At 40.1% G+C, this 14,468-nt stretch overlaps 2 protein-coding genes across 4 annotated transcripts in view; one reads left to right on the top strand and one right to left on the bottom strand.

The window, feature by feature from the left end:
* rassf6 (Ras association domain family member 6) overlaps window positions 1–14,468 on the top strand; it is a 54,414-nt gene that overhangs the window by 6,127 nt on the left and 33,819 nt on the right. The gene's annotated exons all lie outside the window — the stretch shown is intronic.
* musk (muscle, skeletal, receptor tyrosine kinase) overlaps window positions 1–14,468 on the bottom strand; it is a 34,596-nt gene that overhangs the window by 3,556 nt on the left and 16,572 nt on the right. The window contains exons 13-20 of the mRNA XM_046067684.1: window positions 13,553–13,816; window positions 13,178–13,371; window positions 12,528–12,551; window positions 12,305–12,393; window positions 6,467–6,641; window positions 5,766–5,952; window positions 5,492–5,683; window positions 2,947–3,095 (exon numbers count right to left, since the gene is read on the bottom strand). Coding sequence (XP_045923640.1) covers window positions 2,947–3,095; window positions 5,492–5,683; window positions 5,766–5,952; window positions 6,467–6,641; window positions 12,305–12,393; window positions 12,528–12,551; window positions 13,178–13,371; window positions 13,553–13,816 — 1,274 coding nt within the window. The remainder of the gene's footprint in view (window positions 1–2,946; window positions 3,096–5,491; window positions 5,684–5,765; window positions 5,953–6,466; window positions 6,642–12,304; window positions 12,394–12,527; window positions 12,552–13,177; window positions 13,372–13,552; window positions 13,817–14,468) is intronic.

Raw genomic sequence — 14,468 nt, 5'->3', positions numbered from 1 at the left:
AAATATCGTGGGCACACATCCTTTCTAAGACTCAATAGACAATAACTTGAGTTGATAAAATCAATAAAGATGTTTGCTCAAGTAATCAATTTTCCTTAAAATTTGAATGTCTTCAGGTGTAATATTTTAGCATGGGCAGAAGTTTGCACTCACTAATTTCATTCTACTTTATTTACTACCGATTTACTTTACCTCTGTAAAAGAGTGGCTGTTTGCCTGTTTATCTACATTCCTGTAAATGCTTTTTGCAATGTGCGCTGCTTGAAACAAAAAAGCACACACCATGGTGACTGTGCAGAGCCCCTACTGCCCTGCAGCAGTTGTAGATGTGCCATTCATGTAACCTGGCATCCACAACCAGATTTTGAGTACTTAATGGCTCTTAAGAAAAAAATCATAGCAAATCACCAGGTCTGCCAACGAGAAAAGAAATACCCTCACTGGAATCAGACAGTAGTTTCAGTTTCTCTTTCTATAGCCAGCTTTAGATTGAGACCTTGCAAAACTTGTCAGTGTCCTTTCTAATTCAGCCCATGATTTGTGCACTTTATGTGGTTACACAATCAGAATTCTGATTTAGTGCACTTGACTGCTTCTGTTTCTGTGTGAAACATCAATTGGAACCTCACTGACCTCACTGACCCGCCAGTAGCCCAGATATTTCAAACTATTTTGAAACCTTTTGTTCAAACCCACAGAACAAAGCAATAACACATATTTATGGAAGTCCTAAGCACCATCCATTCAAACATTTTATTTACACCGTTTTCCCATGATAAATTTTCTCGAGATAACGAATGTTGTTTTCCCATGGTAACAGGATAATTTTCTCGTGATCTCGAGATGACAAAATGATAGTCTAAGGCAGGGGTCAGCACGTTTTTTCAGAATAATTTTAAAGGATTTTTCATTGTCCCTAGCTAGCTCAGTCAGTAGAGCACAGGTCTCTCAGTGTAAGTGTTAAGTGTTTGATCTCTATGTTGGGTGATCTTTTTAGTTTTTATTATCCTCTTCAACAATCATTTTGTTATCTCAAGATCACAAGAAGATCATCCCGTTATCATGGTAAAACAAATAAAATGTTTGAATGGATGGCCGCTTACGGCTTATGAACGTATGTCAGGCTGAATTTTCAGTAGGGCTGTAAAAATGATGCAGAAGACATCTAGAATATTTCCACTGTGTAGCCATTAAGCCATTATCTTTGGTTTAGCTGTATTGATTTGTCATTTAAATGTGATATCCAAGTCGGCACAAGAACTGCAACAGCAACAACATGCTCACATGGAACTTTAGGCGAGAAGAGGAGGCTCAGAGGTCATGCTCACTTAGTTCATGCCCTGTGGGTCAGAGAGACAGTTCTGCAGAAAACAAGCTCTGATCACTGTTCCCCGTGGTGTGGGTGTGTGTGTGTGTGTGTGGGTGCGCGTGTCCACAAACACGACTGTAGTTTAGCAGTAGCAGCCTCAGTAGAAGGTCAGTAGCTGCATCCATTGCTAAATATACATAAAACAGAGGCCCCATCCTGCACACGCACATGCGACACTATGACATGCAGACACATGGCATGTCTAATTTTCACACATGCATGTTATGGATGATGCATGTATTTTTACACATGATTTGCGGTGTATTATTAGTGCAGAGGGTAATTAGAGGTTAAGTAAATAATCTAATCAACTCTGGTTTCATGGTGCAGCAGCAGAGACTTCTGCATTAGTGTGTCACCCCCCAGATGAGTCATCCAAAATGAATGTCACTCAGAAAATATATGCTCTTGAAGTTTGATAGACATTTTGGAAAAAAAAAATTTCTGCAGTGGTGAATGTTGATTCAAAAATATTTCACAACCAGTGGAGCCATAAAATGGACCAAAGTAAACAAACTCTCCGCACTGGCCAATGACCAATGACCCTGTTTACTCACTGACAGTGCCACATAGAGTGGGTTGTATCTCTAAATGTCTTCCTGGCAGCATATTTGGATACAAGCTGTTTGCATTAGATTAGATAGGCTGTATAAGAGTGGATAAACTTTAATAGAGGACATTTGTTTTACTCAGGCCAACAAAGACATTGGTTGTCAGGCAGCACTTGTTTACGGGCAAACAGTCCTATCTGTATTTCTAACGGTTTTATAGTACTACAGCAAAAAAGATCTGAGGACATGACTTCATTCAGTAGAATTACAGCATGTGAGTGGAAACTAGGACCTGCATTTCCACACAAAACACCCCTAAGGAAGAAATGTACAAGCAGGGCTTTTGTGTGCAGTTCCCCTTTATTTTGAAATGATTAGTTATTTTTCTTTCTTTCATTTGCATGTATGAACCACTGAGATATAAAGCAACTAGCAAAGAAGAGGATTTTTAGAATCTTTTCTACTCCTTCAGGTCAAACTTTTGTCACTTTTGTCAGCTTTTATACATGCTTACCACAAGACAAGATCATGGTATGGGCATGTAAAAAGTAAAGAAGAGCAGCAATACAGATTAACAGATTATGGCTTGATTACTAAATGAAGTGCAGTCAACATGACCACTGGTGAAGATGTGAGCCAAAACAGTGGACTTTGACTCTGCAAAATGCTGTTTGAGGAAAGATGATTATAAAAAGAGTAAGTCTCTCCTTCAGAAGTGAAGCACAGATATCATCTTTTTTATTCCATGCGTCTTTCTTCCTTGTCAAAACCTGGTACCTACATTACCCTCAATGCAACTTGACCGCTAACAGTTGGGTCGGAGATTTGGGTGTATTATGCTAGTAGCAGCTAATGCAGCGTCAAAGTAGAGATGAGGAGTGAGCTACTGAGGTCTGGTAAGGTCACTTCTTTCTACCCCCACACTACCTTTTTTTTCAATTTTCAAACTTGTGAGTGCAGCCTCTTTGGAAATCTGGTTTCTGCATTTTCACACACACACACACACAAACATGCAAACCCACTCACCTAGGAGCCGTACGATGTTTGGATGGTCAAATTGAGCCATGAGTGCTGCCTCTCTCTGGAAGTCATTCTGCATGTCAGCTGAGGCTTCCTCCTTCAGCATCTTCACAGCCACCATCGTGAAAGACTCCATCGGCAGCAGGCCTGGTGCTCTGCAACAAACAAACATTACAAAAATATTCAAGCACAGACGATGAACATGCACCTTTGTTTTTTCAGTAATGCATTTACACTGGCTTAAACATGAAGGTGCAACCAGTACAGTTGCACCGTGGGCCAGAAGCTGTCAAGTGCCCGTGAAGGAAGGCGATTTTGACCGTTTCACGCTGTCTCGAAAGTAACCATTCAACAATAACACTATAATTACTTGTAACTAACACTGTCTTATTTAAGGAGCAGCACGGGGCAAGAATTGAAGAACTGAATTCTATACTCTCAACAGAGAACAGCAGAGCCAGGAACTTGGACTTGAGCAGTGTTTTTCATGACTTTGCTGAGACCTGTAGACTGAACTTCTAATTGTTGTCTTAGTTGCGGAGCTCAATCAGGGATTTAAATCTATAGCAATGTAATGTTACCTTGCATAAGTTGGAAAACTCGCACCTGCTATAATCTGTGACAGTGACAACAAGACAAAGAAAAGGGCTAACAAAAAACATTTGCACCAGGCCAAGTCAATCATTATGTGCATTAACCAGATTTCAGTAACCATGTGTTTTGAATGGGTCTTTTTAGTCTTCTAACAAGCAGCCTAGCAAAATACAGCAACAGTATGAGTGCAGTGCACTGTAAATGTCAGTCCCTTGGAGGAAACATGCATTCACCACACATACATACACACACATTCAGTGCTGGCTCACTAGAGGGGCAGACTAAAGTCAATCTGTTGTTTCTTAGTGTAGATTTATATGTAGCTTGCACACACAAAACTACACACACACGTGGAAACACTCAGTCACTAACACACTGGGAAACTACAGATTGAAGCCCATCTGTCGGGGGGGGGGGGGGGGGTATTTACTCCTTGGGTCTATTTAGGACCCTGTGTATGTTGTGTGTGTGTCTGTGTTTAACAACAAGAGCGTGACCAAATGCATGTGTTGCTTGTGTGTTTATTTAATTGTTTAACTGTACACTTCAGTGCATGTGCTTACAGGAAAAAGTTTGTATTTGCCTGTTTCTGGTCATGCATTCAGTAGTGAGTGTGTATGTCAGTATTTGTGCTCTTGTACTGCAGAGTCATGATGTGGTTAAATAAGGACCTTGTCCTAATTTTGGGGTTAAATTTGGTTTTTAGGTTGCGGTTACAGTAGTCACTTAATTCTTCATAATAGTTGCTATGGTTAGTCAGTCATAACAGTTAAGATTACACACTAAGGAATACATGACACCAATATCCTCACATGTATAGTTACAAATGTGTGTGTATTAGAGTGTGTGTTTGTGTGTGTATTATGTTCTCAGGGGTGTCCATATACTGCACCATTCCAGCTTTCACTAAGGGATTACCAACTAGCTTGAAGGACATCTCCAAGATCTACATTTCTACATGCAGGTGCTACTGTGAAAATGCCACCAACCACTATAATGCTTTGCTGACTGTACTAGTACATGTTCTGTACTATCTGTCGTGCTCCACATAGCAGCATTGAAGCTCTATGTGGTGTCTGTGCAACGCCATAGACAGAAGGTCAACTACACTCTGTGGCATGATGGATAGTAATTGTGTGTATGATGTCTGTTGTTGAATTGCAATTTTATAGCAGTCAAGTACCCAGTACACAATGGAACAGAACACTTTGGGCACTTCTGAAGGGCCCTAAACTCCTCCTCATCAAAGAGGTTTGAGGTCATTTTCATTCATGAAACTATTTCTGAAACTCATGTGAACAAGCAAGTGCAACAATATGAATGTGTTCCGGAAGAGACATGATAAGACAAGACAAATGTGCGCTGTTATCCCCCTATTTAAACGGTATATTTCTGTTTTACCATAACCTGATCCTTTGCTCTTTAAGCTCCTCTCTGTGAAAATGTGAGATTGTTGAGTCTTGCAAGGTTAGAAAAACTTTCCTTTCTACATTTTACCAATTCAGCTATGCTATTCAGTAATGGTTATCACAAAATTGTCAATGAAAGTGTCCAGATTTTTAATAGATTTATGACTTTTTAGAAATGCAACTACTGCATGATCCACGTCTGGTATTTGGTCTAATCATAGGGATTTGTGTCTTGCTGTGAACAGGGTCAGTGTGGAGTGAAAGTGACACCTACAGCAGCTCTCCTTGTGACTTTGTGAATGACGCAGCAATTCTCAGAAGGACGAGAGGCCTTGTGTAGCCACTTTAACCCCCCACCCCCTCTGAATACTGTCTGACCAATTCCTCTTTCTCTGCCTGAGAAAACAACAAATCATCATGTTAGCCCCTGGCAGCGATTATAATGATGACATGGCAAAATTATATAATAGTCTGAGTATATATTGTTACAGTTATAGTCTGAATCCATTACTCCTTCACTGCCCTTTTCCTTTATCTCCTTGTCTCACCTGGCTTGGAAAACCCGTCCGAAGGCTCCCTCTCCAATATCTCTAACATATTGGATATTATTACGGGGATACTCTAGCGCCAGCAGCTTTGAGTTTAGCAGCAGGGGAACCCGCTGGTACATGGGGTTGGGGTGGAGTCGATCCAGCAGGAGCTCCGAGGGAAGAGCGCTCATTGTGGGGGTCTCCATAGCTCTGTGGAGAGAGGGGGATTGAGGAATACAAAGGTGGACACATATATGAATTAAGAAAACTGTGCCTCTTGTTTGCATCTCACCTCTTCCGGTTTCTCCACTGCTTCCTCCGTCTACGGCAGGCAAAGAGGATGATAGTGAAGAAGACCGCAGCTGCAAGTGCAGTCAGGATGATGATGATGACGGACATGGAGTACGCTGGAGATGATCCTGTGGCCGTGGGAGGGAGACGAGAAGTCTGACGAGGACCTGGTGACTCTGGCTTCATCACTAATGGACACGGAGACAGTTCAAGGCGAAAAGATATCAATTGTTTTATCAGCACTGAAAGTATCACTAGAACCAAGCATTTATTGCATGTTTGCCCAGGGACTGCCCTTTAGGGGGAGCTAGCAAGCCGTTTTGCCACACCCATAAAATACGCAATTTTTTGCCCCGCCTGATGTGTGTGCAAAGTTTCTTGAGTTTTACAGCGGCCCCCAAAAGTGAGTTTCATTTGTAGAAGAAAGAAAATGGGTCCTCGCAGGTTTTGTGCTCGGGCCCAAAATATTGCTAACATTTATCAAAAATTTAAAGGGTGTCAGAGATAACACACTGTATAACAAGTCCAATTATATTATATTGTTGAAATGTCCAGTGTAGCATCACAACTTCATGAAAAAATGGTGAGGGGACAGTGTATACAGGATGTGTCTTGACTTTGGGTGGCAAGCTAATTTACAGTCACATGTTAGCTGCTAACTGATGAAAGAAACAAGTGACAGAAGGCAGCAGAAGGCAGCACCTGACACCACGCTTGTCTCCCCACACTGCGGCACCGCACAGTACTCCCAGCGTATGTTCGGATTTGAGGTGAAACACCAGGGCTTGTCGCTGATTCCACCCGGGTTCCTACAGTTGTTGTCTGAGTTCTTCAACTCTGGAATCACATCTACAGACAGGCGGTGCTGGTGGGGAACCTATGGGACAAGACAAAGAAGAAAAGTGTGGAGAAAATCAACAAGAGGAAGTGTTTTGTGACCATTTCTCAACAAAGCCATAAAGTTTTTAGTTTTAGTTTTTAAAAGTAATAAGCAGTACAGAATCAGCTACAAGAGGAACAGGGCAAGTTGACTTTTCTGAACAACTGTAGCATTTTGGAAACTAGCCCTTTACTTCATGTCCTGTCAGAGGTGTGCTGTATCTTCTGGGATCCAGACTGTGGTGGTTTTGAGTAAAACATTATTTGTTCTGGTCTGTGCTCCGGAGAGGGGTAAAGAGTAAAACAGACTTTTCTTGAGACAGTGAAGTCTGATCAATACATGTATGTGTTTGTGTGTGTTTTTCCTGGACTGTTCACCAGCTGTTGCAGGCAGATTTGAATGGAGTTTTTACTTTTCCAAGAAATTTCTGACTCTTTATCGAAAACTAACAATGCCCTTCAAATAATTTAAGACATTTTTCAAGGCCCTTTTTAACATCTATCATAAGGTTACAGTTTAATAACTGCAGAGGGTGTAAAATGTATGGGATTTTAGTGGTAGCATGGTTGCATAAAAAGTGCCAACTCAAACACTGAACATCTGGTGCCTTCACGTGTCATGAGCTTTAGTCATCAAAAGAGCAATGGTCCAGCCTCCTCCAAGAGATGTGAAGCTATGAACTGAATCCAACACATGCGCTGCTGTAGCTGTATGTGTCAAGCAAGCTGCTCACAGGGTTGATTTCCCACTGGGGCCGGGTATATTAAAAACAATAAGTCACATGCCAGCAGGATGGCAAACTAAGTCCACAATTTGTTGCCAAATTATACAAATTTACCTGTTAATAATTTAAAATGTCATAGAACAACTTGATGTAATAACCTACTTTACAAACATTACCATATTGCATTATACAGTATATATTGTGTGAATAAATTAACTGTGCAAATTAACTTTTGAGTAATAACGGATGGTCACTACATTCATCACATTTTATGGGCTTATTATGACACTCATTAAACACATCATCAGAATAATAATATGTTTTAATGGTATGTTAAAACCTTATTATTTATATGCACAAAACAGGACACTTCAGACACTGCTCACATGACTTTACAGCATGCGTATGTATGGGGGCTAACATATGACGTGTGGAACATTAGAGTTTTGTGATGATTTCCTAAAGTACTCAGATGTGCAGAAAATTTTATATCCACTATAAAAGACATTTGCCCAAAAACATATGCTCTGTGATGCGTCGAACGTAAATGATGACTTTGAACCAAGCCATCACTGAATGAGCTTCTGTTGTAGATTTTAGAAATGTCAATGACTGACTGAAAATATTGGGAACAGCTGCTCTTGCCTGCAACACTAATGCAATAATGGACCAGGTAGGCAGTTGAAAGCTACACTCTAGTTTCAACTATAAATCCACCGTTAGTAAATAAGAGATTTTAAATTAAGTTGGAAGTTGGTCAAATTATTTTCAAGGTTGTTTCTTTGTACATTTCCAAACGCAAGGAAAAACAAAAATATGTAAAATGTATTTCTCCTGCTCTATTTTGTTTTGCACACATAGATTATGTCTCAAATTTTCAGAAGCAGACGCACATAATAATACACACTCATTACATGCACAATCACAAATGACTGGATGTTAATTTTTAACATGAACTCTAAGCCCTATTTTGAAATAAATGAAGATGTAGCAAGTAGGATATTAATTTATTAACTTTAATATAATAAGTAGACAAGTGCAAGTGAACATAGAGGGATTGAGATTTGGGGATTTGGGACTTAGAGCAAAATATCAAAGAAGCTTGATACTGTGTAACTTCGTATTCAGTATTTGTGAAACACGTGTTCCTAAAAAAGAAGAATGTCGAAGTTTTTTAACCTCATTTAGTTAAGAAACATACAGTACAGGCCTTTTGAAGTTCAGAATGAAAATGGTGCAATCAGCCTCACTTTACCCTCTGGGAGATCTGCTCCAGTAGACATTATCCCAATTGTGCTAGTATTATACTTACAAAAGGAAATTAAGGCTTTAATGTTGGCCAGGAACTTAAGCATAATCATCAAAATGATCCCATCCTGTTTAACAGCCTACCTTTTAACTAACGTTTGGCCAAAACATCATATCACCAAATTCCAGCTTCTTCCTGGAAGCAACACATGCTATATTCTTACTACCTTTAACTTTATATCCTGACTTTTAGTGTAGACTAGTGTTTCTCAACGGGGGCTGTACCGTCCCCCCAGAGGGCGTTCCGAGGACGATGGGGGGCACTGGAAGGAATATTTTGGAAGGGGGGGCGCTGAGCTGCTTTTGGGGGCGTTTGTTGGTTGGAAATTCTAAGGCGAGTTTACACTTAAGATTCACAACAATTCGAGTTTAAACAAACATCTTTTTTGATGGGGGGCGGTAAGGGACCTGGATAATGGATAGGGGGGCACTGGCCCAAAAAAGACTGAGAACCACTGGTGTAGACCAATGGTTCCCAAACCTTTTTAGACCATTGTCATCCAATTTAACCCATCCCTGAAGGGAGAAGTTGTCGGCAGATGTTGGTTTTAACAATTGAAAAAAAAAAAAGTAACATAAAGTGTTGTTAATGTAAATTATGTTTACCGTGGTTAAATGCGAAAAATGCATTATAAATTAAAAACTGATTAAGACAAATCCTCAAGGCACCCCAGGGTGCCACAGCCCCCACTTTGGAAACCACTGGTGTAGACAATACACTGGTATCATGGTGCTCTAATTGACAGTTCACTAAGCCCCTGCTGCTGCTACACTTGTCACGATATCCGTTCTCATAAGGTATGCAGTTTACAGTGATAATGGTGGCAGATTTACCATTCAAAATTCTTAGTAATTTTTGTAACAGTGGGTCCTTGATTTCAGACAGTGGTAGACAAAAGCAGGCTTCTCGTTTCTATTCCATAACCATCAATTTTGTTCACTCAAATCACAACTGTTGCTAGCAGATTTTTTCAGCTATAGCTAGCAAGCAAATCTGTATTTAGCTGACTTTTTAATTCTTCAAGCTGTTACAAGCATCCTGTAAATAGTGTGTATACGCACAAAAGACTCCAACACAGTGCGGAAATACTACACAACATGTAGTATGAAATTCTGCTAGATTAGGTTACTACTGTTGGTAGTAAGCCAGTTTGCTGGACATGCTAAATTTTGTAGCTTACGTCAGAGCACACTACCACAAAATAATGCTGTATGAAATTCCACTGGAAGTAGGCTATCGGGTTACTACTGTTGGTAGTAAGCTAGGTAGCCGTAAATGCTAACATTTGCAGGTTAAATTAGAGAAGACAAACACGCTGTTTAATCCATTCTTTACACTTTCACTCTTTTTTTTGGTTTTGGAGAGCATAAAACTTAAATTAAAATAAGTGGGTCCTACCTTTTACATTCTCCTGGGTTATGATTTGTTTCTTTCTCAAACATACACCCACACAAGCAACTCTGGCCAATATCAACCAGTAGTAGGAGACAGTAAATCATGTCCTGTGTTTTCCGATTGAAGGGGATGTTCGTTGAAGCAGATACAGACATCCGTTAAGCTGATAATTCTCCCTGTGTGGGAAACCAAACCATTGTGACGTTGTGGGTGCGTTTTTGTACTTCAGGGGATATGTTAGATGTAGCCTTCATATTTTTTAGTATTATGTGCTCTAATGTGTACATGGTTTGGGAAGTGTGTGAGGGAGAAAAAAATTATTTATTTGAGAACTTAAAGTGTAAGCCAACATTGGGTGGAGAGAATGTGCAAATATTTGTAAATTGCATTAGAGAGCGACACACGTTCTCTCAATTTCAATGTATGTGTGTGTGTGTCTGTTAGCAAGTGCAACGTGTGTGTGTAAGTGATGGAGTCTGTGCAGCATATGCGTGTGAAAGCTAATTGCTTCCAGAGGCAGGATGTGACATGATGAGTCCCTCCCTCTCTGCTGATCTGGCACACACACACACACACACTACACAGGAGAGTACTAACAGTTCACCCTAACAGACCCTCTCTACTGAGTAGAGCCATAAAAACATGAATACGCTTTTGGGCCACAGGGGTGTGTGTTAGTATGAGTGTGTGTGTGTGTGTGTGTGTGTGTGTGTGTGTGTGTGTGTGTGTGTGTGTGTGTGTGTGTGTGTGTGTGTGTGTGTGTTTGCAGTTGTAAGCACTTTTGTGTTTTTTGGTTTCTGGTTAGAGGTCAGGAATGTTTGATATAAAACTAAACATCCACACACAAAGTATGAATACAATTAAATAAGTATTTTTTTTTCCCAGTAGAAACTGAATTATTAAACCAACTGACCTTTCACTAAGCCACGCCCCTTTTATCATGGCGCTGCCTCTGTCTATTACTTCACTCCCTGGAGAAATATTGTCAAAATTTTGGAAAAAACTATCTCAGAATGAAGAAGATGGTTTTGCAGTTGCATTGTGCATTTGAAGGTTTTATTCAGGCTGTCAAACTGACTTGAAAAAAATAAAGACAGAAGCTAAAGCCTACATATCACAGTATAAAAGTGAACCACTGCATTACCTGACTATTGAGAAAGAGGACAACAATATTAAGGATCAACACTGCTCCTGTACAGCTGGGTAGGTCTCTAGTCACTATTACAACCATTTAAAAACAATAGGGATTTATAACGTTACATTTAGTAGTAATTTAGCTAGCATTAGCTAACTAACGTTACATTAGAAACAAGAGACAGCCTACATTTTTCTGGATTTGTTTTAGGTTTTGGAAAGGGAATGAATAGAACTTCTCCTTTCAACCTCTCTGGGTAGTGATTGTAATTATTTCAAGTGCCCTTAAGAACAGCGTTTGACCATATCTTGGAAAAATACAGCCAAAAAAAGTTAGCTAACGACGCATTTTCCATAAGAGTAAATGGAGCTCTGCCATGAAAGTGTCGGACCTCAGTTAGAGGGAGTCCTATACTGCGCTGTGATTGGTCAGCTGTGTATTCGGGGCGTAGCTTGTTGAAGGGTCAATTCTATTGAATCTTCTGTCTGCATTCTAAAATATTGCACGTGCAATTGTATCTTATGGGTGATCAACTAAGAATTATTGCATAGATGACAACAGGTGCAAACACAATAGAGGTGGCAGTATTTAAATGAGGGTTTTGCTTGTTTTAATGGTTTCCGTCATGGAGAGTCGGAAGGGAAAGCAGCCACCGCGTAAAAGTCTTGGTTTATTTCTCTGCGCAACACTTGGCGGTTTGCACTTTCCTTTCAAACAAATTTAAAACAGATGCTGTTGCACTCACATGAAATTGCTTTTAGGCTTGTTGGATCACATTGTGTGTAGTAAATAAATGTATTTGTATTTGTTACCCTTCTATTACTTTGCACTATAAAATTGAAATGCCCCAAATTGCATATTCATTAAGGCAAAAGTTATAAATGAACAACAGGTGCTACCTTCCACTTTTGGAAGACATCATTCTCCGTGCACACCATTAGTAGATTAGTAGACACCTTACATGTTATTTTGCTGTGATATCAAGTTTGCGTACATTTTTACTCACGCAAACCTTTAGTAAATCTGGCCCAGTGTGTGGTGATGTGACAGTGTGGCTTTAAAAACATTTACACACACATACACACAAACCACAATACCTGTTGGCTCCATGGCTGACATGGTATCCCAGACCTCGTCACATTCGCACTGCCTTGGTAGAAACGGCCTCTGTCATCATAACATGTTGCTGTTCATACCAGAACAGAATGGATTTAGGATTAATATGTTACCATCTAATAAATTATGAAGTCATTTCTGTGTGAGATTAGTTCTGATGACTGGATACATCTTTGTTGGTACTTAAACTCTTTTTACACTTACTTGTAATTTGGTCTCTCTTGATGTCTGAAATGTAGAAAAGAAGAGGACAAAATAAGATAGATTAAACACATTATTAATAAATAAAGAGGAAGGAAATAATAAAGAGGAAGCACGGCTATGAAGTCATCTGAATAAAAAACATTTCATGGGGAAATCAGCGCACCACTTCAGGTCAATTCAGTACAGTGATGATTATCTTACAAAGCAAACATGCAGACTACTGCCTAGAGACTCGAGTCACACACCTGCAGCTGCATATTTTGGCCCAGCTAGTCAGACCCTCTTAATGACCTCATCAGTATCAGTGACCTGCAGTCTAGCAGGCCAGGCTTTATTTGGCTATCTGCATACAAGTAACTGCAGCCAGCCAACTGCTGCTTTACTTTCATGTCATTTCCTGTCTGCTTGTATGCTGTGCTCAAGCTGTTAGATTTAGCACATTCTAGCAAAGTAATTCAATAAATCAAATATAATTTTTATTTTTTTTTAAATGTAACGTGAAGCATAAAGTCAATTGATCTTTTCAGTGTGTTAATTAGTCTTTTGTTTTCTTCTGTAACACACTACATTCTGTAAGCCGGAAACAAACTCATGCATATAAACCTTTTTGGATTATTTGGGGGGGGTTTTCTCAGTAAGTGATATCTTACCCACAAAAGGGACATGTGTACAAGCCTCAGGGTCTGTGCGAAGACTTGGCAAGCTCTGACAGTTGGGCAGCAGTGAACTGGGAGTGTGGGACCCAGGGACAGAGCTGAACAGGCCCGGCTGGACTGAACTGCTGCCCTCCAGTACCAACCACTCCTTATGGCAGTACAGCTCCTTCACTGCCAGGCAGTGTTCTCTGTTTGAGAAACAAAAGAAATACATGATGATGCTCCATTTATTGATTAATTATTTTGTTAATTTACTTTCTAAATGTATCACTTCTTGTTAATTTATTCAATTCATTCATTTTTTCTTTGACTCATTCATTTGTATATATTAACAGGTGAAACAAAGAGCAAAAAGACACATAATGCTACCTGCAGACAGGTTTAGGTGCCGGTCCTAACCCTGATGGGTTGCAGTCAGGGAAGGAGGAGTGGCAGAGCAGTGAGCGTATAGCAGGGCTACAAAGCATACTGAGCCCTTCCAGTTCCGTCCACCAGCTCTGAACCAGGTACTCCTGCATGTCCTCGGGGTCCGAGAGGGAGGAGTTAAAGAAAACCAGCAAATCATCTCGTAGAATGGTGCGGCAGACATCTCCACGATACGCACTGCAGTAGCCTGTGACGCCCTTATAGAGTCTGTGGTAAGAAGATGCACATAAATAGCCACACATTTAGTACAATTTGTATGTGCGAATATATCTGAACCACATCTAGATAAAGTCAAGCTACAATCTCTCAACCTCACTGGCAGTGAGGAGAATTTGAACTAGGAATGGGAAATGGCTTTATTTACTGTGTCAGTTATTAAATTAATGAAATTAGCAAAGGACAGTAAATACCCCTCAACACACAGGGATAGTTCACCATGGCACTGCCCTTCATCTGTAATACTATTGCCTGGACAAATTTGTAATTTCTGTGGAGGTGTATTGTCCAAAAAAGAAAGTGAAACAGTGAGAAATAGATGCCATCAATGGGCCCTCAGTCGCCTAAGTCTTTCACTGCTTTGGCTTACAGTTAGTGAACTCGTGTGGAGTTCATTAACTGTTTGTCCACTACAAACAAAATAAGAAACGCTCTACTTGTATCAACTGAAACATCCTTTTAACACTGTCCAGATGTTGATCATGAAACAGGCTGTGGAAGGAAATGAATGAAATTATATCCTGTCCGTCTGCCTGTTGGAATTCGTTGTTGCCTCTAGATTGAACCGGTTGGTCATCCACACATACATATATACATACGTCATTAACCTGCCCGTCTATCTACTGGGACTCTTTGTGTCCCT

The sequence above is a fragment of the Micropterus dolomieu genome, linkage group LG13 (assembly GCF_021292245.1).
Source record: "Micropterus dolomieu isolate WLL.071019.BEF.003 ecotype Adirondacks linkage group LG13, ASM2129224v1, whole genome shotgun sequence".
NCBI lineage: Eukaryota > Metazoa > Chordata > Actinopteri > Centrarchiformes > Centrarchidae > Micropterus > Micropterus dolomieu.
The sequence above is the reverse complement of the archived record's forward strand: the minus strand, read 5'-3'. Positions and strand labels throughout refer to the sequence as shown.